This window comes from Penicillium waksmanii (genome assembly GCF_028829765.1).
Source record: "Penicillium waksmanii strain IBT 27052 chromosome Unknown utg000009l:1.0-4314994.0:1.0-4318279.0, whole genome shotgun sequence".
Classification (NCBI taxonomy): Eukaryota; Fungi; Ascomycota; class Eurotiomycetes; order Eurotiales; family Aspergillaceae; genus Penicillium; species Penicillium waksmanii.
Window position 1 is genome coordinate 221,231 of NW_026643255.1, and position 25,556 is coordinate 246,786.

At 49.4% G+C, this 25,556-nt stretch overlaps 11 protein-coding genes across 11 annotated transcripts; 7 read left to right on the forward strand and 4 right to left on the reverse strand.

Moving 5' to 3' along the window:
- Window positions 1–66: 66 nt before the first annotated feature.
- Window positions 67–676, reverse strand: cyp1 (putative peptidyl prolyl cis-trans isomerase (CypC); the record flags this gene model as incomplete). The annotated part of the gene is made up of 3 exons (XM_057269657.1): window positions 67–477; window positions 542–583; window positions 644–676. 3 exons carry the CDS (start codon window positions 674–676, stop codon window positions 67–69), a joined length of 486 nt encoding a protein of 161 aa, XP_057116831.1.
- A 345-nt stretch (window positions 677–1,021) lies between these two features.
- On the forward strand, window positions 1,022–2,908 carry N7481_010439 (aspartic endopeptidase; the record flags this gene model as incomplete). The annotated part of the gene is made up of 1 exon (XM_057269658.1): window positions 1,022–2,908. One exon carries the CDS (start codon window positions 1,022–1,024, stop codon window positions 2,906–2,908), a length of 1,887 nt encoding a protein of 628 aa, XP_057116832.1.
- Window positions 2,909–3,219: 311 nt separating this feature from the next.
- Window positions 3,220–4,416, forward strand: N7481_010440 (3' exoribonuclease family protein; the record flags this gene model as incomplete). Its single annotated transcript, XM_057269659.1, has 1 exon — window positions 3,220–4,416. One exon carries the CDS (start codon window positions 3,220–3,222, stop codon window positions 4,414–4,416), a length of 1,197 nt encoding a protein of 398 aa, XP_057116833.1.
- Window positions 4,417–5,721: 1,305 nt separating this feature from the next.
- N7481_010441 (putative metalloreductase transmembrane component) lies at window positions 5,722–7,956 on the forward strand (the record flags this gene model as incomplete). Its single annotated transcript, XM_057269660.1, has 1 exon — window positions 5,722–7,956. The coding sequence occupies one exon, from the start codon at window positions 5,722–5,724 to the stop codon at window positions 7,954–7,956; it is 2,235 nt and encodes a 744-aa protein (XP_057116834.1).
- A 328-nt stretch (window positions 7,957–8,284) lies between these two features.
- On the reverse strand, window positions 8,285–9,304 carry N7481_010442 (GNAT family N-acetyltransferase; the record flags this gene model as incomplete). Its single annotated transcript, XM_057269661.1, has 1 exon — window positions 8,285–9,304. The coding sequence occupies one exon, from the start codon at window positions 9,302–9,304 to the stop codon at window positions 8,285–8,287; it is 1,020 nt and encodes a 339-aa protein (XP_057116835.1).
- Window positions 9,305–9,993: 689 nt separating this feature from the next.
- On the forward strand, window positions 9,994–10,981 carry N7481_010443 (uncharacterized protein; the record flags this gene model as incomplete). Its single annotated transcript, XM_057269662.1, has 2 exons — window positions 9,994–10,056; window positions 10,139–10,981. 2 exons carry the CDS (start codon window positions 9,994–9,996, stop codon window positions 10,979–10,981), a joined length of 906 nt encoding a protein of 301 aa, XP_057116836.1.
- Window positions 10,982–11,599: 618 nt separating this feature from the next.
- N7481_010444 (C2HC5-type zinc finger protein) lies at window positions 11,600–13,120 on the forward strand (the record flags this gene model as incomplete). The annotated part of the gene is given in 4 exon segments (XM_057269663.1): window positions 11,600–11,611; window positions 11,676–11,682; window positions 11,695–12,693; window positions 12,708–13,120. 4 exon segments carry the CDS (start codon window positions 11,600–11,602, stop codon window positions 13,118–13,120), a joined length of 1,431 nt encoding a protein of 476 aa, XP_057116837.1.
- An 896-nt stretch (window positions 13,121–14,016) lies between these two features.
- N7481_010445 (cytochrome P450) lies at window positions 14,017–15,813 on the forward strand (the record flags this gene model as incomplete). Its single annotated transcript, XM_057269664.1, has 3 exons — window positions 14,017–14,094; window positions 14,218–14,832; window positions 14,893–15,813. 3 exons carry the CDS (start codon window positions 14,017–14,019, stop codon window positions 15,811–15,813), a joined length of 1,614 nt encoding a protein of 537 aa, XP_057116838.1.
- An 836-nt stretch (window positions 15,814–16,649) lies between these two features.
- N7481_010446 (Mpv17/PMP22 family protein) lies at window positions 16,650–17,561 on the forward strand (the record flags this gene model as incomplete). Its single annotated transcript, XM_057269665.1, has 3 exons — window positions 16,650–16,745; window positions 16,839–17,318; window positions 17,388–17,561. The coding sequence occupies 3 exons, from the start codon at window positions 16,650–16,652 to the stop codon at window positions 17,559–17,561; spliced, it is 750 nt and encodes a 249-aa protein (XP_057116839.1).
- Window positions 17,562–17,866: 305 nt separating this feature from the next.
- N7481_010447 (MDR family MFS transporter) lies at window positions 17,867–19,947 on the reverse strand (the record flags this gene model as incomplete). The annotated part of the gene is made up of 5 exons (XM_057269666.1): window positions 17,867–18,514; window positions 18,583–18,792; window positions 18,813–19,008; window positions 19,060–19,439; window positions 19,498–19,947. 5 exons carry the CDS (start codon window positions 19,945–19,947, stop codon window positions 17,867–17,869), a joined length of 1,884 nt encoding a protein of 627 aa, XP_057116840.1.
- Window positions 19,948–23,079: 3,132 nt separating this feature from the next.
- Window positions 23,080–23,715, reverse strand: N7481_010448 (uncharacterized protein; the record flags this gene model as incomplete). The annotated part of the gene is made up of 1 exon (XM_057269667.1): window positions 23,080–23,715. One exon carries the CDS (start codon window positions 23,713–23,715, stop codon window positions 23,080–23,082), a length of 636 nt encoding a protein of 211 aa, XP_057116841.1.
- Between the last annotated feature and the right edge of the window lie 1,841 nt (window positions 23,716–25,556).

Here is a 25,556-nt window from a genome sequence, read left to right on the forward strand (position 1 = left end):
GAAGGTCACCCTGTAGAGAATATGCCGATATATGCGAGCCATTGGCTTGCATAGCTCCGTCTTGCTTCACTCCTCATTGCCCTCCACCACGCGCGCCCGAATGATCTTCAGTTCGTCCATTGGCCGATCCTCGCCATTGGTCTTCACCAGACCCATCCGTTGAATTACTCGCATGCCACTCTTTACCCGACCGAAAATAGTGTGCTTGCCATCCAGCCACGGGGTGGGCGCAAGGGTGACGAAGAATTGACTGCCGTTCGTGTTGGGCCCGCTATTCGCCATGCTGAGGACGCCGGCACCGGTGTGCTTCAAGTCGTCGCGAATCTCGTCTTCGAATTTCTCGCCGTAGATAGAGCTTCCTCCTCGACCGGTGCCGGTAGGATCACCAGTCTGGACCATGAAGTTGGGAATGATGCGGTGGAAGACGACGTTGTTGTAGTAACCTCTCTGCGCGAGAGTAGAGAAGTTGTTGCAAGTCTAGAAGCTTTGAGTATCAGTAGAGAGCAGGTTAATTACCGCTACGAGGGAGCTTAGAGTTTACCTTGGGCGCATGGGTATTGTAGAGCTCAACTGTGAAGGAGCCCTGTGAGGAGTCAGCCTCTATTCATTGGAATGGTGGAACACCAATGCATTGAATGCTTACCATGGAGGTGTCGAACACCACTTCGGTCGCCATTTTCAAGGATCCGAATATGTGAATATGTGAAGGGCTTTGTTCTTTTGGTCTTTGCGGTGTAGAAGTTTCGTGGGGGAGTTGAAGATGAAGAAAGAAGAAAGGCGGGACTTCCCAAGGTTGCCCCAAACGGTGGGCGGAGCGGCAGTTTACTTTTGTCTTTGTCCAACTTGTCCTTCTCAACACTTCCACTTCCACTCCCACTTCCTCTTTTCCTTTCACTTCCTTCATTTCTATCTTCAATTTGCCATGTGTTGATCCGTCATTCATTTATTTCCTCACATTCACCTCGACTCCCTCTGTCAATTTGCCCCGAGGGGAATAGAGCTATCGCTCGTGTGACGTACGATGTCCGACATACACGATGTGAGCCCCCTCGCCGAGGTCTTGGGACAAGCTCTCTACCATTTCGACCGCATGAGACCGCTTCTTCCAACATATGGCCACCTCGTGGTTTCCGCTCTTTTCCCCATCTGGATTGGCGCGCACGCTTCCCTATCACGACCTTCCTCCGCCGCAAAACCTCCCAAGAAAGACGAAGACAAAGAAGATGACACCGACGATGAAGATGATGAAGATCAAGGCACGGTCCAAAAAATGGGAGGCCTAGAGCCATCGGATGCCTTGATGTTTCCTTTGACTGCGGGACTTACTCTTGGTGGCTTGTACTTGGTGATCAAATGGCTGGAAGACCCCGCCATCTTGAACAAAATTCTTAGCTTCTACTTCTCTCAAATGGGACTCTTCTTTGCTGTCGCTTTTTTGAAAGATATCCTGCTGATCTTTCGATCAATCGTCTTTCCGAAATACTATCGTTCTGGGGGGAAGCTCTGGCAGGTTAACCAATCTAAGCGCGTCTTCCAAACCGATGATCAAGTTCGACACTCCCCACTTCCTGGTGTCTTTGGGATGATCCCGCTACCAGGAAAGGTTCGGGCCTTACTTTGGGCTACTCGGAATGTCTCCTACCAGCGACTCAAGATGCGCCTTCTCGTTCGAGGTATCATTGACGGCAAGGGTCTTGTTGGCCTTCTCGATCTCATCAGTGGCATCTTTGCTCTGGGTGCTGTGGGATACTTTGCATTCATTACAAAGCCATGGTGGTTGACCAACTTCCTTGGTTTCAGTTTCAGCTACGGCGCTCTGCAATTCATGTCTCCGTCCACATTTTGGACTGGTTCTCTGATTCTCGGATCCTTGTTTTTCTACGACATATACTTTGTCTTTTTTACACCTTTGATGGTTACGGTCGCAACCAAGTTGGATGTGCCCATCAAGCTGTTGTTCCCTCGACCGGCAGGACCGAATGATGACCCCGCTGTTCAAGCCCTGGCAATGCTGGGACTTGGAGACATTGTCATCCCTGGAATGATGGTAGGATTGGCCTTGCGATTCGATCTTTTTCTCTACTATCACAAGAAGGGTGTTCAAAAGGCACAAGCTGAGGAGAGCGAGTCGATTGTGAAACCTCAATACCAAGCCGCAACTGGTTCATGGGGCGAACGCTTTTGGGCACCAACGATCGCACCGCGAGAGCTCGAACTTCAGCCTCCCTATCATGATGCTCGATCTTTCCCCAAACCGTACTTCAAAGCCAGCGTTGTCGGATACGTACTTGGAATGATCACCACTTTGCTAGCCATGCAGTATTCCAATCATGCCCAACCGGCTCTTCTCTACCTTGTCCCTGGTGTTCTGATTTCTCTGTGGAGCACTGCATTCTTCAGAGGTGAAATCCGTGACATGTGGGAGTTCTCTGACGGAGAAGAAGTGGACGAAGAAAAGGAAAAAGATGGAGAATCTACTGAAGATGCTAAGACAGAGAAGGATGAATCGACCCCTGAACATAAGAGTCTGTTCAGTCGAATTCTGTCCGGGGATTTGAAAGCACTGACTGGTGGATCTTCATCAAGCAAGGTCTTAGATACCAAGGGAGAAGATTTTAAAGAGAAGAAAGACGAAGTTCCCGAGGACGAAGACTCCAAGGGATCCGATTCCGAACAGGAGAAGAAGGAAAAGGAGAAGAATGAGAGTAAGAAAGAGAAGAAGGAAGAGGAAGAGAGCTTGGATCTGGTGTCATTCTCGATATCCTTCCCGCGCAAATCTGCTGCCAAGGAGGACTCCTCAAATGAGAACCCCAAGTCCGAGGATGGTATGGTCTTCATTCCAAGGGTTGATCAATGGGATGAGGAACCGCCGACCAAAAGAAGGCGAGGAACTCCTCGAAAGCACTAAAGTTGGTGCTTGAAGCTTCCCCATAAGAAGGAATTGGAATGAAACGAATATTCTCATCCCGTACTTGTATAATTGTCATCCTTATTCAATGTCGTACTCAGGCTATCACCGTTAAACCTAGCCATAACTACTGTATATTGTCTGTTGTATACGCTTCTACTAGTTACGTTGGTGGCCTGATGTGTCAGGTGTCACACTACCGCCTCCGATAGTGAAATTATTCTGCCGGGCTGGACATCGGCGTTTTTGATGAAGAACCTGCCCGATCTTCAATCTCCGATTGTAAGATACACCCTCGTGAAGCTCATACCATGGCTTCAAGTTCCGCTTCTACAGCTGCCCCTGCAGCTCCCAACTCGCTCTCACTACCCCCATCCCAATTTGCGCGCCTCCAACCCCACGCCTACCTTCTCGCCCACCTCTCCCCTCCATCATCCAGCAACCAGCCCTCAATCCGTGCCAATGGCCGCGCCCCCTCTCAATTTCGAGTCACATCCGCCAATGCAGGCTCCCTGACCCATACCAACGGTAGTGCCGTGGTCCGTCTCGGCGACACAACCGCAGTGTGTGGTGTCCGAGCCGAAATTCTTCACACCGACGATATCGCCTCGTGGAGTGTATCGCAGTCGACAAACGCAAACAAGCGCCGACGCATCGGCGAGTCTGAGAAGGACACCGAAGCCGAAGATGAAGAGGATCGCGCCCACATCGAGGACTTGAACCTGCTCGTCCCGAACATTTCATTGAGCACGGGCTGCGCACCTGGCTTCATTCCCAGCGCACCACCCTCCGCCCTCGCCCAATCGCTTTCCCATCAAATCCTTTCACTCTTGCACACTACCCGTCTCGTTCAAGCCGAAGACCTGCGCATCTGGTACCAACCGCCGAACCTGGGACCCGATGAAGCGCAGCAACACAATGATGAAGAACAAATGGATCTGGACGCAGGAGCCAACGAGGAAGAAACCAAACCCGCCGAGATCAAGGCATTCTGGGTTCTTTACATCGACGTCATGCTAATTTCCCTCGCCGGGAACCCGTTCGACGCAGCCTGGGCTTCTGTCTTAGCCGCTCTACGCGATACAAAGCTACCCAAAGCCTGGTGGGACGTTGACAATGAGAGTGTTCTCTGCTCAGACGACGTGAAAGAATCGCAGAAGCTCTCGTTGCGCGGTCTTCCTATCTCCAGCTCGTTCTGTGTGTTTGAGGCTGATGCTGCGGCGGGTTGGCGGGCGGTTGTCATTCCTGATGCCGAGGAGCAAAAGGTTCAAGATAGCAAGCACGGTTCGCAGCAGCAAAAATGGATTCTTGCGGATCCGGATGGATATGAGGAAGGTCTTGTACAGGAACGGGTTTATGTTGTTGTTGATAAGGAGGAGGGTAAGACGGTTATTGTGAAGATGGAGAAGCATGGTGGGTGGACGGTTGATAGTGAGGATTTGAGGCAATTAGTGGATATCTCGGCCCAGAGGTGGGATGAGATGAAGCGGATACTGGATCAATGTTAATGGGTAGATTACTTGCGGGATGTGAATATGATACCACTATATGAGTTCATTTACAGTAGATTACACCCACATGCCTAGGTGGAGGTGAACTCTTAGTGAGTTCCACACAGAGTGGTCTATTTAGCCCTGGAGGGGATTATAAATCTAATTCCCCGAGCTAAATATGACATGATAGATTTACAGTAATCTTTTCACATTGTTCCAAAGGTTCCCTATACTACTAGTAAAATTAATATCCATGGATTGATCCATCAAAATAGCCATGTCCATGCAAGATAGTGACTAGTACTCGGCCGTACTACTATTTAGTATCTATTAAGTAGCATGGGCAACTCCGCACGAGTCAAGAATACCTAGGTATCTAATTTTATAATTTGTGGCTGACTTGGTAGTCCTCCTGCCTGCTCGTCACATCGTCACACCGGCACAGCGGCACACACTCCGAGAGCCACATCGACCATGAACCTCACTGCTACCAGCCCCGGAGCATCACCTGGCCAATGAAGAACCTCGGCTGAAAGAGACCTTCTCTGCGGATCTCTTCGAGAAGATGACGAACAGATACTCCCGAGCGATCAAGACTAGGCGCCGGGGAAGCCAGGTACCGGCTGAACTCTACTACACCTTCCCCGAGCTCATCAAGGTGAAATGGCTTCTAATAATAATCCAGCTTCATCGACTCGCCATGGCTGGAGGAGTTCTTCAGTTCCCCACCACGCTAATGCGGCCCGATCACCCCCAGTCACCCCGTTGGCTGCTTCGATTGGTGCAGATCGGCCCCGACGGCGCTAACCCATCACAATTCACTGGGGAGATTCCTCCGCACCACCGCCCACCGTGGTCTCCCTGGCAAAGCGCTGCTCATTGAGCTCTTTCAGGCCGTCGATTGGCTCGCCATGGGAGGAAATGGCTAATCATTGCAGCTGGTCACGGCGCGAAGGCACATTGGGTGCTTGGTGCGACCCCCACCGCTGTGCCCCATACATGTACTCCCAGATCTCCCCCTCGCGATTCCTTTTTTGTTTTGCTTCGCTTCAAACTTTGATGACACCGACACCGACACCTGTTAGAGCTTTTGGCGAAGACATGAGATCTAGGAGGGTTTGAAATACAGGAGGGTGTGTATTTCTTGGATCGCAGTGCGATCTACAAGAGAAAACAAAACAGTATGTCTATGCTTTATGGACGACGCACGCAGGAAAATGCGCAAGCAACGGGAGCTTATGAAAATACCCAAGGTCTTAGGGGAAAATTAACTATCGACCAAACCAACCCATCCCTTATTTAACTATCCCATCCGCCATCATGTGGAATTCAATCTCCTCCCTCGTCAAGCGGGTCCAAGTCCCAGTCACCGCATCGACGACGCACAAAGAGCTTGTTGAAATGCAACGGGATCCATGGTCTCAGTCTGCAAAATACGGATATGGCTTCGTTTACTTTGCAGTAGTGCTGCTGGTCACCACTTCTCTCATCCGATTTTACCATATCTGGGGCGATAAAATGCGAATCGCCTACTATAAGGAGCACAAAGAGCACCGGCCACATCTACAACCTGCGGCATCAGAAATAGTCGAAGAGTACGAACTACCTAGTGCAGGAACAGATGCCTCGAGCGCACACTTTTTCCCCCCGATGTCGCAACCTGCTCCACCAAAACGACGCGAATGGATCGTCCAGAGAATTGTGCCGCTGAAAAAGGCGATCGCGCTAATGCGCTGGGTCTTCTATCGACCGATGCCAGTGATCAGGATCGGGAAACTCGAATTTGTTTTCCCTTCTTTGGCTGTGACAGCAATCGTGTCGGTTGCTTTGATTTTTGTTACTCTCTACTGCTTTCTTCCGCAACCTCTTTACTACTACTCTATTGCTCTGGGATCACCACCCCTGGCAATTCGAGCCGGTATGCTGGCTGTCGCAATGGTGCCCTGGATTGTAGCACTGAGCACAAAGGCCAACTTCATTAGCATGCTTACTGGACTCGGTCCCGAACGACTGAACGGATTGCATCGTTGGTCTGCCTACATCTGTCTGTTCCTGAGTTTGGTGCACATGGTTCCATTCTATATAACGCCCATCTGGGAGGATGGCGCGATAATGAACTACCGCAATTTCATCACGCTACCGATGTATGTCTACGGAAACGGGATTGCGGCTATAGTCCCTCTCATTGTTCTTTGCGTCCATTCGCTTCCCTTTCTCCGTCACAAAATGTATGAGCTATTCATCGTGATCCATATCCCAGTGTCTTGGATCTTCGTGGCTATGCTTTTTTGGCATACCAAGAACTTCCTCTCTTCATGGGGTTATCTCTGGGCCACGGTCGTCATTTGGATCATTTCCTACATTCTCCGACTTTTCTACTTGAACTGGTCGAATCCCTTCCGCACCGACTCCTTCATGATTGGAGAAGAGTCAGCCGTAACCCTTCTCCCACAGGGTGCCCTGAAAGTGACCGTGCCTACAAAGATGCGCTGGCGGCCTGGCCAATATGTCTTTCTTCGCATGCCGAGAATGGCATTCTTCGAAAATCACCCGTTCACAATCGCTTCTCTCTGCAGCGATGACTTCCCATCCGAGTATGGAGAGGACTATCGTGACCTGACCCTGGTCTTTCGACCATTCAAAGGTTTCACGCGCAAAGTGTTCAAGAAGGCCCTGGAAAATGGACCTTACAAGATCTATTCAGCTCTTCTGGAAGGACCTTACGGCGGGATGCAACGTGAAATGTCTGCCTTCGACGACGTGATTTTCTTTGCCGGCGGTAGTGGTATCACGGCCATCGCCAGTCAACTGCTAGACTTGATCAAGAAAATCCGCGACGGCAAGGCTGTCACCAAATCAGTCAAAGTGATATGGGCACTGAAAACAGCAGAAACGATGGAGTGGTTTCAAGAAGAGCTACGAATCTGCCGAGATAATGCGCCATCTAACATTGTGAACTGCCATTTTTTCCTCACCGGCCTCAGCCAAGAAGACCAAGCAGGACGAGATTTGGTCCAAGAAAAGATCTATGGAATGCTTCAAGGAATCGACAAACGAAACTCGGCATTCATTCGCGAAGAGGCAGCTGGCGACGCAGAGATCGAGAAGGAGTTACGTCGCGAGAACGAGGATGGTCTCGCTGCTCTTCCAAACGCATACACTGCCTCCCACATTGCCAACAGCCGCCACTACCAACAACCACAAACAGACCCCCATTCTGGCGGTAGCTCTCCGGGATTCGATTTCGGATTTGGTCTTAGTCTCCCACCAGTACAAACTACACCTGCGCCACGGGGGAACACCACTCCACGCTATGCCTATTACCAACCTCCACTGCGAAGAGAGAACTGGAAGACGGATTACTTTCGCCCCAACATCTCCCAGATTCTCATGGAGTGTTCTAAGAATTTTGGTCGACGGGCCTGCGTCTTCGTCTGCGGTCCTCCTGCAATGCGTGTTGAGGTGGCCAGTACAGTGGCCAAGTTGCAGACGCAAGTAATGTTTGATTCGTCCAAGGACGAAATTTTCCTGCATGCCGAGAACTATAACATCTAATCTCGTGAAACGACCTTGGGCATGTCAATGCTCGCTTTTATGCTGTCTTTGTTGATTCGATACCCGTGGCGTTATGAGAGTTCTTTTCAAGTCTATGTATGCATACGCATGATCATCGAATTATACCTGTATCTACTTGAGCATGCATATATACCCATTCTTTGATGCTGGCCATTCATCGTAAACAGTACTATTACTGTTAAAGTTATAACGTGATGCATTGCAGACTGATGCACATGGGGACCTCATTTATCTGATCGACCCCGGGTATCAAAAGTAAAGTTATACTGGTAAATAATCGACAGGTGAGAGGCGCAAATAACAAGGGCTACCTCCTTTGCGGTATATTGCCCTTTTCCTCCTCAGCCTTGCGTTTCCGTGACGGCGTAGTCGCATCCTCGAAGGACTGAGGCTGAGACTGAGACTCAGGCAGTAGTTGAACCCCATGATCACCCTCTTCTTCGCTATCATGAGCCTCAATCTTCTCCCAGCCCTCCTCCTCATCTTCCTCCCCATTGCCAGGTGCCTCGTCGACCTGATCATTCTCCAACCATTCCACATCCAACTTGACAATCCTCGCACCAGACGGTTTCAACCGCCGATAATACCCCTCGACAACTCCATCCTGCACCTTAAATCCTCGCGCAGTATACCACCTTAGACCATCCTCATTAGCTTCATGAACATGAGCCGTCACGGAACGAATACGGTAGTGTTTAACCAATTTCGAAACGCGATATTGAGTATTCTTCGAGGCTGATGGGGTTTCAAATAAGAGCGAGTTTAATAAGGCGGCCGCCACGCCAAGACCTCGATATGGCGAGAGGAGGTGGAGAGTTTGGATATAGAGATTGGTCCCCTGTTCATGTTCGCATTCGCGCTCCCGTTCGCGTTCCTCTTGTGTATTGGGGGTGTCTAGTCTTTCCAATCGACACCGAATACCCCCAATCACCTTGTCTGTTCCCGGTTGGTCATGGTATATAGCAACACGCGACAACGACGCGATGACAGGGTCGGTAATTGTCGCTGTATAGAAGGAGTTCGGGTAGCGAATTGGTAATAACAGTCCCGTAATACGCGTGAGAGATGGGATGTGCGCTACACCAATGGGTTCGACTGTAGCATTAGGATGTGGAGTTTTATAACCGACTGGAAGAATATCGGGATACGGGATGAATGTCTCTGCTTTGGTGACTGGTCGTGTTGTTGCGACAGCAGCGGACTTTGGTGGTTGTGGTGGTGGGGGATGGATGGGTGGAACAGAATTGGAGGGACGAGAGTGCGATGGTATAGAAGGAGTCTGTGCCTGGATGTGGTGCTGACCCTTGGCGAAGAACTGGTAGGCCATGGGGGGGTAGAGTAGAGGAGTAGAGGAGTCGAAGAGTAGAAGTAGAAGTAGTAAGAGAGAGAGAGATGTTTGCCTGCCTAGGGTTGAGTGGACGGAAATGCGGAGATGAGAATGCGATAAGGCGATAAGGCGACATCTGGGCAACCTCCAGCCACGCCAACACCAACCACAACCACCAACCAACACCCTCTTTGGCTCTTGGAGACTTTGACTGGTGACCAACACGGTACTGTGAGTTGAATTCCCTCTTTCCCTTGTTCATCTCAAGTATGACTAGGTCTCTTCGTCTCTACCTTGACCTCAACCCTCTCCTTCCCCCTTTCGGAATCGGTGGCTGAGCCTCAACCCTCTGTTCCCGAGACACCATGGTTACCCGTGAACTTGCACTGACATACTCCCCCCAACTGCGCCAGGGTCCAATAGATATCCCCCATCTGTCTTCTGTTAGCTTCTATGTTAGAGGCTCTTCGTCCCCTCGGACCGATTCCGATTCCGATCTCGACCTGGCTATAACCATTGGCACGCCTCTGCATAGATTTCCGGCACATGGAGAACTAGCCCGCATCGGCGCGAGAAGGGTTTTGACTGTGTCGCGCGGGTAGACACAGCTATCGCACTTTCAGCACTGGAACAGACCGGACCGCATTGGACTGGACTGTCGAGACCGACGTCGCAAGACGACTCCGATCATGGCCGATTCCAACACCGCGGCCCACCGGCCGAGCTATCCTGCCGGCACTATCGCCAAAGTGGTATGAAATGAGAAATCGCGATCGCGATCGCGATCATGATCACATCAAAGAGCCTACTTGTTTCTAACTTTCTTCTCTATAGTCAACCGATATACTGAACGAAACCTTTCACAACATTATCCATGACCTCGTTGCAAAGGTCCATCGTGAGGAGAAGGTGGCGCGAATGCGCTCCGCAGTCGTGGTGGCTCGGCAAAAGGCCGAGGAAGGAGCTATCATTCCAGAGGATACCGCCAGCAAGTCACTGGTCGATGGAAAACCGAGAGAGGTCAATATCGATGCGAACAAGCTCGCGAATACCCACCTGGAGACCGACGCCGCCATCTTCGACCACGGAAAAGTACACCTGAAAGGCAATCCCCTCCATACCGTGAAGGAGATCATCTGCCCGGACTGCCGACTCCCTCGTCTAACCTACCCTCCAGTTGGGGCAGGATACCGACCTCCTCCGGACCCGAACAAGAAATACTGCGAGAATGGGCCGATGATCACCCTACCTGGCCACGATGTCCACGGGAAACTATTCGCCATCATGCCGAACCCGAAGAAACGCAAGGATCAAAAAGATAGCACCATCCCCGAGGTTCCGACAAGCAAGTGCCCGATTTGTCCACGATATTTCGTCATGAACAGAGTAGCACAACACCTGGACCGTTGTATGAATATCTCCGGGCGCAACAGTACCCGCAACAAGACACCAACAGATAGCGGCGCCAGCGGCGCCAGCAGCCCGACCTCCTCAGCGCCAAAGCGTCCACACGAAAATGAAGACGAGGGTGGTAGCCCTAGCCCAACGAAGAAGAAGAAGCTCAATTCTTCTAATAAAAAGGGCTCGAGTAATAAGCCCGGGCCCAGCAAGCTGAAGAACTCGTTCACAGTAGAGGAACACGACGATGACATCAAGAGCGAGAATGCCGATGCCTAAGCGTTTGCGCGATGGTCGTCTTTTCCCTATACTTGCTTGCTTCCCCCACTCGGGGACTACACGGTGTCATTGGCGTTTTTTTCTTCTTCTTGTCTTGCTTTCAATGTTTTGCTTCCAACTTTTTCCTTATGGCGTCTTGGGTCTGGTTTGACCTATACAAGAGTTTGCATAGATGACGATGATGATGGGGTGGGATAGGTCTTGTACATTACTTCATACCATACACCGGGCTGCAGCTGGCATTGCTGTAGACGGTGCGCTTTCTGAGATTTTCTGGGCCTTATGTAGGCTTCAATGCATGATTTGGACCTCGCATTACAGTGCCTACTAGTAGTAACTGCTTATTCTGAAGCTCTAGGTAATTCGTCCTGATTGGGAAGTATGAGCAGGTAGTTGATAGTTACTCCTAGGACCTACCTGCGTAACCAAGAAGAGATGTGTCTGTACTACAGTCTCTGTAAACTTAGAACTGAATTCCACGACTAAACTTTACTATGTAGTAAGTACATGTCCATGCAAGCGCAAATTGGCTTGGTTTTGGTTTGTGGGGAAACTTTCCCTTCTTGGACCTCTCCACCTCCACCTCCACCTTCAACCATCACCATCACCACCTCAATCATGTCCGACCTTGTAGCTTGGGCCATTCCTCGGCTTGGCCAGCTGCTGCCGCTCGATGAGGATTCCCTAAAGCAAGTCATCGAGTATTCCACCAGTCTCCCCGCAGAAGCTTGTGCCGATCACCTCAAAAACTTTCTGGGTGACTCCCCCCGCCGCCTTTGAGTTCATCGCCTCCTTCAACGCACGCCGAGCCCGATCATCTGCGCCTGCTGCTCCAACTGCACCTGCTGCACCTACACCATCCCGAACCAACGATGCATATGCCTCTAAGAATGACCGACCGAAAGGGAGGGGCAAGAAACAGAAGGCTCCGCTACACAGCGCGGGCCCGACCCGCCGGCCAGACAACTATGGTGATGTGGGTGGTGGCTACATCAAGAGGGATGAGGAGGACTACATGTCCGCCAGCAAGCCGACCCTGAATCCGCCTACTCAGTCTTTGACTCCTGGGTCATCGGGTTCCTCTCGTGCCCAGTCGCCAATGCCCACCCCATCGTCGAAACCTCCCCCATCCGCCGCGGGCCCGGTCCTGTCAGATATGCTACCAAATGTGCGGTCAAAGACGAGCAAGTCGTCTCGATCATCGGGTACCTCCATAAATTCAACTAAAGGTGGTGCGGCTCTCACAACAAACGATATCTCGGACCTCACGGCTGCCATCGCTGCTTTGGAAGTCTCCACCAACCCGACCTTGGGCGAAAGACGAAAGTGCAACTGCTACGCTTCGATTCACTCGTTATTTGACCCCGCTCCAAATTGCTTGAACTGTGGCAAAATTATCTGTTCGTTAGAGGGACTACAACCTTGCTCCTTCTGCGACACGCCTCTTCTGTCTGCGGAGGAAGTACAGAGCATGATCAAGGAGTTGCGGGCCGAACGTGGCCAGGAAAGGATGCGCGCCCACAACGAGGGTGTCCACCATACCGGAGGACCGCGGCCTGTTGGATCCGAATCTGGATCAGCCTCGCCCAGCAAACTCGATGCAGCCAGGGCACACCGTGATAAGCTACTCCAATTCCAGGCCCAGAATGCCCGCCGAACAAAGGTGGTCGACGAAGCCGCTGATTTTGAAACCCCAAATGTTGCCTCTACCTGTGGATGAGTCCAGCGCAGAGAGCACTGGCACTCAAGAAGCAACAACGTATCCAGCGTGAAATGGAGGAAAAGGCTCGACCTGAGTGGGAGAAGAAGAAGAGCTTCATGAGTCTTGATATCAAGGGCGGAAAGGTTCGGCGAGTGTATCACACTGCTGCAGCCGAATCCACCCCCGAAGCTAGCGAAGCGGAACCCGTAGAGGATATTGAAGCTGATGCGCCCCCATCTCGTGGACACGCATTCAGCAAGAATCCCCTCCTAGCAGCAGGAGGACTCATGCGCCCTGTCTGGAAGGCCCCCGAAGGCAAGGCCGTGGATCCGAATGAGAGGGCCGAGCGAGAGCAAACATGGCGGCGGGTGCAGGATGACAATGACGATAACGAACAATGGATCCTGGATGGTGGAATGCATGGACACAGCACGTAATAGTACTTTGTTTTTGTCGGTCGAGTGCCAAGTGGGCTCGACCAGCGCCCACTGTCAATCCCCGCATACTCGCAGCTCTGTGGGCTTTATACAACCTTGTGTCTGGATAAAGACAGGGCTTGGCCCAATTCTACACCTAGCAGACGGAATCGCCTAGCGCTTATTCCGCCCTGAGACAGCAAGCATCTTCCCCTCTTTCGTGAACTGAGACTCCTGATAAAGGAGGCTTGCAGTCAGCTATCCTCAGCAACCCCACCCATTATGGTCGACGTGCTTAAACCAGCGGGTATCCACCAAAAATAGGAACGGATACTAGCGGTATGCCGCACTTGAAAGCCACCCCCAGCCGTGGTGGGGTTGAATTCTTGGGGGGCATATTTACTGAAGTCCAGGACGGCCGTCTAGTCTATGCTGATGATGGCCTGCCTATATGATATGTCTGATATAATATGAGTGAGACCTAAGGTAGAGCTATTCACAGCCATGCATAAGCCATTCAGCCACTGTTTCTTGCTATATAATAAACCACTTAATTGTTTAAACGGATCAACCAAGCTTTGTAAGACCTCTCCCCGCAATAGGCAATTGAGTGGTAACCAAACAGAAGACTCGATTCTATCTCACACCACCCCCTTCATAAACGTCAGAAGATCACGGGGGCACTTAACACATTCCTAAAAAAGCAAAGAAAATATCCGGCCATAGCCGTGCAACCCACCGAGACGAGCAAGATTGCTATACGCAGCTCTTCATAGGCTCCGTCATCGATCCTCGGCTGGTTGCGGGTATCTTCGGCCGCGGTGAGTATAAAGTATTACCACCTCACTGAAAACCATAAAGAACTTGAACTTGGGAACTCGTGCTGACCTCCATGCTGATCCAATAACTCCAACACCATGCTAGCTGAACCTGTGCTCAGACATCTCAGTGTCGACCGGATACTAGGCGATCTGGCTGCGGTGCTGGTCGTGCTGGTAAGCAATCCATCCATTCCAGTCACTCCATTCCTCATCTCCATCCCCATCCCCCGCCATCTCCACATATGAAACCCCCCTAAACCCCCTCCAAAAACCCCGGACAAAGACTAAAATTGTTAGACCATCGCTTATATCCTCTATAATCGTTTCGTACATCCACTACGACACATTCCCGGGCCCCCTCTAGCATCCATCACTCCCTGGGTCCAACTTTACCATGGGCTCAAAGGCGATCGACACCTCTGGCTCGATGAATGCCACCAAAAGTACGGCAGCCATGTGCGTGTTGCCCCGAACTTTGTCTCCGTAAACACCGATCGTGGTCTCCACGACATCTACGGACACGGAAAACGCCTTCAAAAAGCGGACTTTTACAATGCCTTCCCAGCTATCAAAGGTGTGTATAACACCCACAATGCCATTGACAAGACTATGCATGGCCGCAAAAGACGCGTCCTAAGCCAGGCATTCTCCGACGCTGCACTGAAAGGCATGGAAGATGTCATGCTGCTTCATGTGCGGCAGCTCTGTGCGGTCCTTGCCGGATCCGGATTCGAAGCAGACGAGTCGCAGGATCGGAAGGGCCTTGTGCGCAACATGGGCAACTGGTTCAGTTACCTCTCTTACGATGTAATGGGCGAGCTATGCTTCGGGAAAAGCTTTGACATGTTGATCACCGACAGTCGCCGACACATGATTGGACTGGTTGATCGTGCTGCGAACCGGCACTATGTGGTGAGTACCTCCCTCCGCCCGAGAGATATCAATCATCAACTTCTAACAAAAACACAACAGTGTGGTCTCTGGATGCCTCTAGACCGCTGGAACCTAGATCAGATTCTCATCCGCCGCCTCACGCAAGACCGATGGAACTTCATCATGAACTCGCGCGTCGAAGCAAACAAACGAGCACAAGAACGAGCCTCCGCCGGCCGCGAAGCAAAGAAAGATTTCTTCTACTACCTGCTCAATGCCAAGGATCCTGAAACAGGTAAAGGGCTCAGCACGCCCGAACTCTGGGGCGAAGCAAACGTCCTCATGATCGCCGGCAGCGACACAACCTCCACCACCCTCGCCGCAACTCTCTTCTACCTCGTCCGCTCACCATCCGCCCTGAAGAAGCTCACGGAAGAAGTCCGCACCGCCTTCACAGAAGTTGAAGATATCATCAGCGGCACTAGCCTAAATGAACTAACCTTCCTAAAAGCCTGCATCGACGAAGCCCTCCGTCTTTGCCCCGCCGTCCCCGGCGCACCACCCCGCGAAGTAATGGAAGGCGGCGCCGTCGTCGACGGTATCTTCCTACCAGCCGGCACAGACTGCGGCACACCAACCTACTCAATCCACCGCCAAGAGAAATACTACCGGGAGGCGCAGCAATTCATCCCAGAGCGCTGGATCGAGGGCGCAACCTGCAGCACCTCATCCGGAGTTCGCTGGGAAAGCAGCAAGGAAGACATCGAGACGGCGCGTCGGGCATTTTGTCCATTTAGTATCGGGCCTCGTGGATGTATTGGGAAGAGCATGGCGTTTATGGAGATGCGATTGACGCTTGCGCGGTTGGTTTTCCTTTTCGATATGAGTCTTGCGGATCGGCAGGGTGAGGATGAGAAGGGTCATTTGGCGCTTGTGGATCATTTTACTAGTGCGAAGGATGGGCCGAATGTTGAGTTTCAAAAAGTTGTGCCTGTTCGAGTTTCTGGTGCGAGTGACTAGGGCTGGGCGCATGGGACTGGATATATATGTCGTGTTATGAGAAATGCAATAGAATGAATGGATGTCAAGTTTACTCGAAGTGAACTTGTTTTATTAGTTCATATCACTGCTAATTAACTAGCTAACTGCTAAGTACTAAGTACTGGCCCTGCAGTACGAGTAGTAGGTAGGGTTTTAAACGGAGAGGAAAGATTCAAACCCTCAGCTCTTTCAGTGAATTCCACTGAATGGCAAACTACTTGTAGGGTGCTAATCCATTACTTTTCAAATATTGACTCGTAGTACTAGTAGTTACTACTATTACTGGCAGCTTTTTCCAGTTGCGTTGTAAAATTGAGATAAAACTCATACTCCCTCAACCTTCAAGGAACATGAACTTTCCTGCCCAGATGGTCAAATGCATCCATACTTGTAAGACCGGGATACTGCCAATGTCTATAATACTAGTACTAGTAGTATATAGTTAGTACATAACTATATCCTTGGTGGGACAACCTCAGGCTCCGACCTTGGAACCTTGGAACCTGCAAGCATAGGCAGTCCCTAGCGGTACTCGCAGTAGCACTGTAGTACTTGTGATGAAATCAATGAGATTGAATTATGTTCCAACTGGTAGAAACCTCTCCAGATCTGTTGAAACTTGAACTCTCAAGCCGAATGCAATGTCGATCATCTCGGGCTGTCAGGACACGGTTGCGCGTCTTGGCGGCCCCAGCGCAAATTGGAACTGCCAGCGCCACTCCACTTCAACATGAACTTGAACGGCCCTGGATTGCCGTTATCCCCCCCCCAAAACTCGGAGAAAATTCACATGGCGTCGCAAATACAATAATACAATGCCTTCTGCACTCACAGTCACATTCGTGCAGTCGACCGTGCTAAATGCCCTCTCCAACATCCTCGCGCAGCTAATCGACCAGCGCAACAACACCGTAATTATCCCTATCTTCCAAGCTAAAGCAAAAAAAGAAATAGAAAGAGAAGACTTCACCAAAAAAAAAGAATGATAGCTAACCACTCTCCAGACCCCATTCAAATTGAACATATTGGCTCTACTCCAATTCGTTTCTTACGGCATCCTAATTGTGCCCCTGAACTTCTACTGGCAACGCGCCCTGGAAACACAGTATCCAGGATTTCCCTCACGCGCGGAGATCTCAACACTTTTCTCCTCCCGCTCATGCAGTGTTAAAGCACTTTGCTCACTCGCGTCTCTGCGCGCCTTTCTCGTCTCCCTTTGGCCCTGGTCTGCTGATTCAGATGCCCAGCTCCCGCATCATCGGGAAAAGGAGAAGGAGAAGATGGCCGAGATTCAGGAGCAAACTCAAGGGCAGGGTTCCAGTCGATGGGCGCCTCGCGTGAGGAAGTCTGGCCTGCATGCTTTTATGATGAAGTTTCTTTTTGACCAGACTGTGGCGGGTGTGGTAAATATTGTGTTATTTGTTTTCTTAATCAATGTTTTGAAGGGGGTTGCACTTGGAAGAGTTCGGGAGTTGATCATTGAGGTATGTCTTCTTGGTTTTATCTCTTCAATGTGGAGATATAACCACCATCATTGCACACCCCTTTCCAAGGTTCTAACCATGTCGGAGCAGGACTTTCGGCCGATTATGATCGCCCGGATGAAATACCGCCCGATCGTGTCAACGCTGATGTATACTGTCATCCCCGTAGACCGGCGTGTCGTTTTTGGCAGTGCTTGTGGTGTGATTTGGGGGATTTATCTCAGCTTGTACGCTGCGGTTTAATGATAGCCCTTTTATACCCAAAATCCCTCGCTTCATCTCATTTTCTTTCTTAGCGTTGATCTCAGCGGGGCATACTAATAGAGTTAGACATGGGGTCTACTACAGACCGGGAACTTTCATCAATAAACAACTGTATTACTCAAATCAAGTCACTAGGTATATAACAACCATATTATACTATCCCAGACCAGAATCGGATCACCGCATAGCCAAGAGGAAATAAAAGAATATGCACGAAGAGGGGGAGATATCGAAAGGAAAAAAAAAAAAGAAATGACAGAAGGATATTTCAGATCCTCCATCACTCAAGCAGCGGGCATCTCAATCTTCTTCCCCTTAACAGAGAGCCATTCAACAAAGATCGGACCGACAAGGGTCAAAGCACCCATCGCAACAGAGACATAGAAGGTCTGCATGATAGCCTCATTGTACGCAACAAGGACACGATGCAGTTCATCACCTGTGACAAGAGTACGCAGCATGGTCGCACCAGCGGAGACTAATTGCGCGGCCGGGGCATCAGGCGCATAGTGAGCAAGATTCTGGAAGAGTTGATTCTGGAAAACGTTCTGTCCGACCGAGACGAAGATGGCACCACCCAGCGTTTGTGCGAACATAACAATCGCCGTGCCGCTAGGGACGTCCATGGGGTTCAGCGCCGTTTGCATGACCATCATCGGTTGTTGCATTCCAAGTCCGAGACCGATGCCGAAGAGCGCTTGGTAGCCGATCCACTTAGGGTGGCCGGAGTCAACTTGCAGGGTGCTGAGAAGGCCGGCACCAATAGTCATGATGATTGATGAGGCAATCATGAAGGGTGTGTAGTAGCCACAGGCTGTGACGAGGCCGCCAGCGAGAAGAGAAACGACGACCACGGCGATGATCATGGGAAGATTCATGATGCCAGATTTGATTGCTGTTGCGCCTTTGATAGCCTGGAACCAGATTGGGAGCTGTGATAGTATTAGCATTCTGCTCGACATAGAAGGGAAATGGCAATTGGGAGTGTTAGAATACTCACATAGTAGGTCAAAACGAAGTATGCACCACCCAGAGCACACGAATACCACGCCGCGCCCCAGATGTTTCGGTTCTTGATCAGACGAGGGGGAACAGTTGCACGGTCCTGTCCCCACCATTGCAGGACGGCGAAGACGAAGAAAAGGACTCCGAAAACGACGAAGAGCGCAATGACTCGGGCATTGTCCCAAGCATATTTGGTACCGCCCCACTGAAGCGCCAACAGAAGACAGATGATGGATGGAAGGAAAAGAGGGAACCGAGAAGGTCAAATTCGCCCAGTTGTTTCTTCCAATTACCCTTCTCTTTCAATGGCTTGTTTGCAGGGAGGAAGAAGATAATACATAAGAAGGTCACAGCTCCGATAGGCAAGTTGATATAGAAACACCAGCGCCAGGAGAGTCTATCAGTGAAAGCACCGCCCAAACTATCCTATGTTAGCTGTTGAATCTGTTTCCAGTATGAGGAGACAACGTACAGAGGACCAGCGACATTTGCAATACCAAACATAGCACCAATAAGACTGGTATACATCGGCCGTTTGTCAAGCGGAACAGTCTGGCCAATGATCAAGATAGAACCAGAGAATAGACCCGCAGCACCGAGACCAGCAATAGCCCGACCACAGATAAGACCAACGGAGGTCGGAGTTGTGGCACAGACGAGGGAACCGATCTCGAAGACGGAAAGGGCGGCGAGGTAAATCCATTTGATAGAGTAGTAGGTGTAGAATTTCCCGAAAATCAGGGTGACAGCGCAAGTAGTGAGCAAGTAGGAACTTCCATACCAGCCAACGTCGTCGAGAGAGTTGAATTGATCGGTAATCTTGGGAATGGCGGTTGCAATGATAGTGTTATCCTGGATTTTGTTAGATAGCCACTCACTTTCTGATACAATTGAGATGGCGTGTACTCACCAATGCCACGCAGAACACACAGAAACATAGCGCAATGGTAATAAGAACAAGCCTCCACGCCGCTGGATATTCGATTTCGGGCTCGTGACTCTTCTCGCCGTCGACATCGCTGTCTGCTTTATTTTCGTCGTCTTTGACCTCCTTCTCCGCATTGTCCTTGACTGCGGATTCCTTGTTGGAGTCTTCTTCATTCTTGGCAGTCTCATTGGCGGTGGTACTGGTAGTACCATTGGCAGTATCCTTCTGGGTATCTTCGGCTCGAATATTGGAAGTCCTGGAAGCGTTGGAATTCCTCGGTTCCTCAATCAACGTGCTCTTCTCACTCGCCGCTTTAGAGGAAGCTTTCCCCTTAAACTGTGGACGACTGTGACTATCTGTGTCAGAGGGAGCATTATTCCCAAGCACAATACCCTCTTTGGGCTGCTCGCCTGGATTAAAAAATGTAGACATTATGGGCGTATAAACCCAGGATAATTAATAGTGAACGAGTGGATTGGGGGAAGAGATTGAGGGGAAGGGGTTAGCTCAACAAAATAAGAGCAAAAACAAGTTCAAACGGAGGGGGACCAGGCATTAAAAGTCGACGCAGGTTCTGTCAGCGCAGGATTGCCAACGCAACTGGCCCTTTGTACAGGTCTCATCCCCGACCAGGCGACCTTGCTGATGCACCAACGTGGGCATGAAGAAGGACCAATCCTGGAGTCTCCCTTCTCATCCCATGTGGTCCGTGAATCTTCCGTAGCGGTCTGCAGAGTCAATAGTACGGCGCAGTAGTGCAGTGCATGCCATGGTATGCGGTCAATTCTCAGTTTAAAATTCTGCAGTTTGCATTTAGCAGTCAATTCGCCCCCATTTCTGTGTGCGTGTGGAGAAAATGCATCTACGGGGTTACTATTATTGTTCTAGCTCGCAATGCAAAATACGTAATTCTGAATGCGTGATGATCCGAGTCAAGGAAAAAGGAAGGAAAGAAAAACACCCGAGAGCTGTGGCGATGCGGGCGATAGGCAGAGATGAAACCGCGTCTCAGCCGCAGCCGAGGGCCACATCGGCCAGGAGACGATGCAAGGATCTCCAAGCTATCTTCTGCAGGCGTCACCTTCTGGCCCAGGTTCCAGTGGGTGCACCCTTGGCACCAATGGGGATGCAAAAAGGAGTGAATAATGGCGATCTCCTTGCTCGATGCTAAGGAGACAATTTGCTGACTTCTGCCGTTGGGTACTAACCAACTGTATTTGTACACACTGCAGTGAGTGAGTGTACTGTGTCTAGAACGATCTGTTCGCACCAGCACACGTCAGCCAATGCTAAGCCAGTGACAATATCGGGTCGAGTGAAACGAATTCATAACCCGGCCGGACAGCATCATGATCGACCGGGAGATCGCAATGAGGAGCTCCGTCTGTTAATCTGGCAGGTTTAAAAAAAGGAGTGAGATGATCGCCCGCAAGGGGCCGAAAGCTAATAAAAGGACGCCAGTGCGGATGGCGTTGGCTGTGGGAAAGCGGTGAGATCTACGGAGTATATGAGAAGATTATGCGGGGGATAATCAAAGGTTTACGGGGGCAAGTTAATGAAAGGTGTCATCAAGTCTCATTCGTGACGATGCAATATTCATGAAAAGCTAGAATTAGCCGAGATGTTCTGGTACAGTACGTCCCGAAACTGGTGCAACCGACACTCTTGAAGTGATTATTTAGCCCGACTGCCACGAAACACTAGACCATATTAGGAAGATAGTCGGAATAACAATAATTCCGGAGTAGTCTCGATACCGTGATTTACTTTCATTAAAATACGGTGCCTCGTCTTGTGACTGTATTGGCGATCCAACGGAAATAGAATTTTCCATGGAAATGCAAACAAGCCAAAAACTAGAGTTTGGGAGCCTGGAGAATCTGGCGATCTGTTACTTCCCTTTTGCTCCTTTGCCCAAGTCAGTGTGGGGGGCTTACTCGGTACCCGACCTGCAAAAAGTAACTTGCTTTACTTGCTTACTGTCCTTATAGACTACCTATGAACCCGCTTACTATAATACTCAGCCTATGAGCCACAGACCTCTCTTCTTTATGCCCCGGGTCATACTTGGTGTAAGCTGATATATAATCCTGTTAATAGACTCCTTAGTGGTACCTTTTGTCTTAGGGGGATGATTCACATTCCTTTTAACGATGATTATAATGATGCTTTCAACCTAAACCGCCCATTCTATAGGAACAGACTTCTTTGTATACGCCTATCCCTGGTTACCCAGATCGTGAATAGATACCATCAGTAATCTACCCTTTACCCGACCCTAAGGATATAGTTGGTGAATGTTTACCTTCCCTGTATAAATATCTATCTAACCAGCAGAGGTTTGATCCTGTGGTTAAACGTATAGATGGAAGTGTATGGAATAAACAAACCCTGGACTGTATCTACTACTAGGTTGAGTGGAGGGTTAAATTGAACAGTTGAGTTGTGGTTAAGGATACAAAATAAGACCTTATTAACCACTTAGATCCTACTGGGAACAGATAAAAGAGGATGCTTATTATATTCTAGGGCAGAAGACAGCCTGTGGCCGACGGGTGAGACTAGATGATACAGATATAGTGTTATCGGTATATTCCTAACGGAACATTGACAAATACTTTGAAGGTACTAGTGTTGATTGGACAGCGGTGGAGAGATAGCTGCTAGCGTAGGCCTATCTATTCCGTCGTGGCAAGAAGATCCGGCTCCAGATATCGATTAACTATATAGAGGACGGTGGACCTCTTCCTACTAGAACGGACAAATAAGGAAAGCCATCAGTGACTACAGTACGTCTCGAAACTAGTGTCACTATGTATACTCTTCGACTGATTCTCCCGCTTTTCCCTATCGGGCTTAGGTCCCGTCAAACTATATAGCCATAACGAGTTATAGTTAGTTACCTTAAATGCAACGTCCTACAATGAGGTCCAGAGGGTGATTCGTGGCAAGATAGAAGTCTGCAGAGGAACTTCTCTATTTCCTAAAGGGTATTTCTTTTAACATTTTTACGGTTTTACATTATATCCAATTTCTCCAATATATCCAATGCGCTAGAGCAGAGTATATTTACACTACAAAACTCTATAGCACCAAACCTGTTTAATAGTCCAGATGTAGATAGGTGACTTTATTTACCCTAACGCCTCCTCACTTTCGGAGATATACAGGCCACCACTATTATATAATACATAACTATCTCCAATGAGATCGTTCCAAGCTTTTAAGCATCACCGGTAAAGTCCTGTTATTATTTCCACTCTAATCTGTGAAAAGGCTGGGGTACTCCATAACCCTAGCAATAATAAGTCTATAGTAAGTTATAGTTTATGCCGTTACCACTTCCATTTACGTCTCTATCAACGGCGCTTCCCCTGACCCCAGAAACTGCTTCTGCCAGAGAACATAGTACCGACCCCGTTTCTCTAATAGCTCTGCATATATACCTCTTTCGATAATCATACCATCTCCCAAGACGAGAATCTGGTCCGCATATACAACAGTTGATAGCCAGTAGGCAATCACAAAAGTAGTCCTCTTTCTACTCAGCCGCTTCAGCGCACCTTAAATCTCCGATTCGGTCTCTGTATCGATAGAGCTGGTTACCTCGTCTAGAACAAGGATAGGGGGATCTTTTAGAAAAACTCTTACAATCGCCAATCGCTGGACCTCCCCGCCAGATAGTTTGACGCCTTGTTCTCCGACCTTGGTATAGTAGCTCTTAGGGAAAGACATAATTTTGTCGTGGATGGCGGCAGCTCGGCACACATTATAGATCTCTTCATCGGAAGCTAAGAGCTTTATATAGCGTAGGTTCTCTATTATCGATATATTGAAGAGTATAGGATCCTGCATAACTATACTGAGGACGTTTCGCAACGAGCCCTGGGTAACGTCGCGAACATTATAGCCGTTAATCTTGATGCTCCCGGAGGTTACATTATAATATCGGAGCAGCAGCTTCATGAGCGACGTCTTCCCCGCCCCAGTAGCACCAACTAGTGTAATAGTGTCACCCAGTAATACAGAAATATTGACGTCTTGGATAGCGCTTTTCCAGGCAAGGTACAAGAAGCCGATGTACTTAAACTCCACCAGCCCTTTAACGAGACCCAGTTCTAGGGCACCCTTCTTATCCTCAACGGTAGGCTGCGTCATAAATAAGTCGAGCAGCTGTTCCACATCAATAAGGTAAGCCATAAGGTAGCAGTATTCGTGCGATAGATACTTAATCGGCCAGGTAAGGTACTCCCAATACTAGGTCAGAAAGACAAAATCTCCCGAAGAAGCACGGCCCTCACAGACCTCGTAAGCGACGAGGTACGCTAAAGCAAAAAATATTATCGGAACGAGTACCTCTGTTAGGCCACTCGTATATATATCTCTCTGTGACTAATCCTTCTTTACCAGAAGATACTTATCAACAGCGCCCCGAAAACGAAATTTCTCATACGAGAACATATTGAAAGCGGAAACCGTCTGCCAGCCCTAGATGGCCTAGTACATCACCCGCACCTCGGCTCGTTCGGCCTTGGTGAGTCGCCGGCGGTTTTCCACGTTCCAGCTGGAGGTGACGACTTCGAGAACTATGAATGCCAGCGATACAAGGAGCATACAAAGCGCAGCAGACGAATTAAACTTGATATAGAGGAAGACGATTACAACGAACATGCCAATGACCGTAGGAATAATATCCAATATAGCAGTCTCCAGGAGATTTATTAGTACCTCGCCCTACTCAATAGCCTTTATTACCTCAGCAGAATCTCTGTCAGAGTAGAACTCTATTTCTAGGCCTATAACATAGTTAAAGGCTGCGTTCGTAAGTTGGCGGTACGAAAATTACTCGATAGGGATCTTGGCTAGCGACTTGATCATCTGTAGGCCTGAATCGCCGTACAACAGAGCGAGAGCAAAGTAAATCCCCAGGTCAGAGAATGGTTGCTGTCTTATAAAAAGCTTGTCGACGATGATACCTAGCTGACGAGGAACCAGGATATTGAGAAAGCAGTCCCTAACCAGGTATAATACGTACCCTAGGAGACAGGATTGTACTTCGAGGTTCCTCCGGGGGATTAGATACGGTAGGAAGACTTTGAAGTTGTAGATATAGACCATCTAGCTGCCGCTCTTACGAAGCTGGCTAGTCTGAGAGTTCTCGGGCTTATTCTCTTCACCATCAGAATCCTAGTCGTTACTAGAGGAATCGCTAGTACTAGCGGGTCAAGAGGCTAGGGGTTCGGTGCCGTACAAGACTTGATTGGTTTGGCTATTTAAGCGGCTGAGAAGAGGTCTTGCTTCCTCCTCCTCGTTCTTATCCTCCTCTTCCTCCTCTTCTTCTTCCTGCTTTGTCTTCTTTTTGTATAAAAGGGAGCAAATGAGGCAGTCAATCAGCAGACCGACAACAATGAACTGTCGGACAAAATCGATGGCCAACAATACTTTGTATATAGAGGCCACTGCTGGATACGTTGTATGTAGTATTAGGACTGGGATACCGGATAGCAGTAAAATCAAGGAAAGACCAAAAACTTTAGGAATAAGGAGCTCTTTGCGGAAGCAGGTTGAAGCCTATACTAAGGCGAAAATAAGTATCGTGAGTAGATAATCTTGGATGTGGCTAAGTTTATGGCGCTGTCGCGAGACGATGGTTGCCTCGGCGATATAAGAAACCGAGGCAAGCAGCATAGGAACAACTCGAAGAGCTGTCTTTTATAGCACAGAAGACTTCCTAGGTGTTTCCCGCTTATAATTAATGAGAAACGAGACAAAAACAAATAGTACGGTGATGACCGCTGCTGCCATATCCAGCAATTTAAGGAACCACGCAGAAATCATCTTATAAGCCACTGGAGAGTAAGTAAGCTATCAGTGCTATTTTGACGGTGGTAAAGGATCTATAAGAAGCCTTTTGAATCAGGCCGCTAAGAAATCTTGGAGCCTAGTTATAACTAATCCACTTTATTATAGATCATGCAAAACAGTAAGAGTATATCTCATTGGTTGCCTAAATCTATAGATATTATAAGATATTTAGTTTT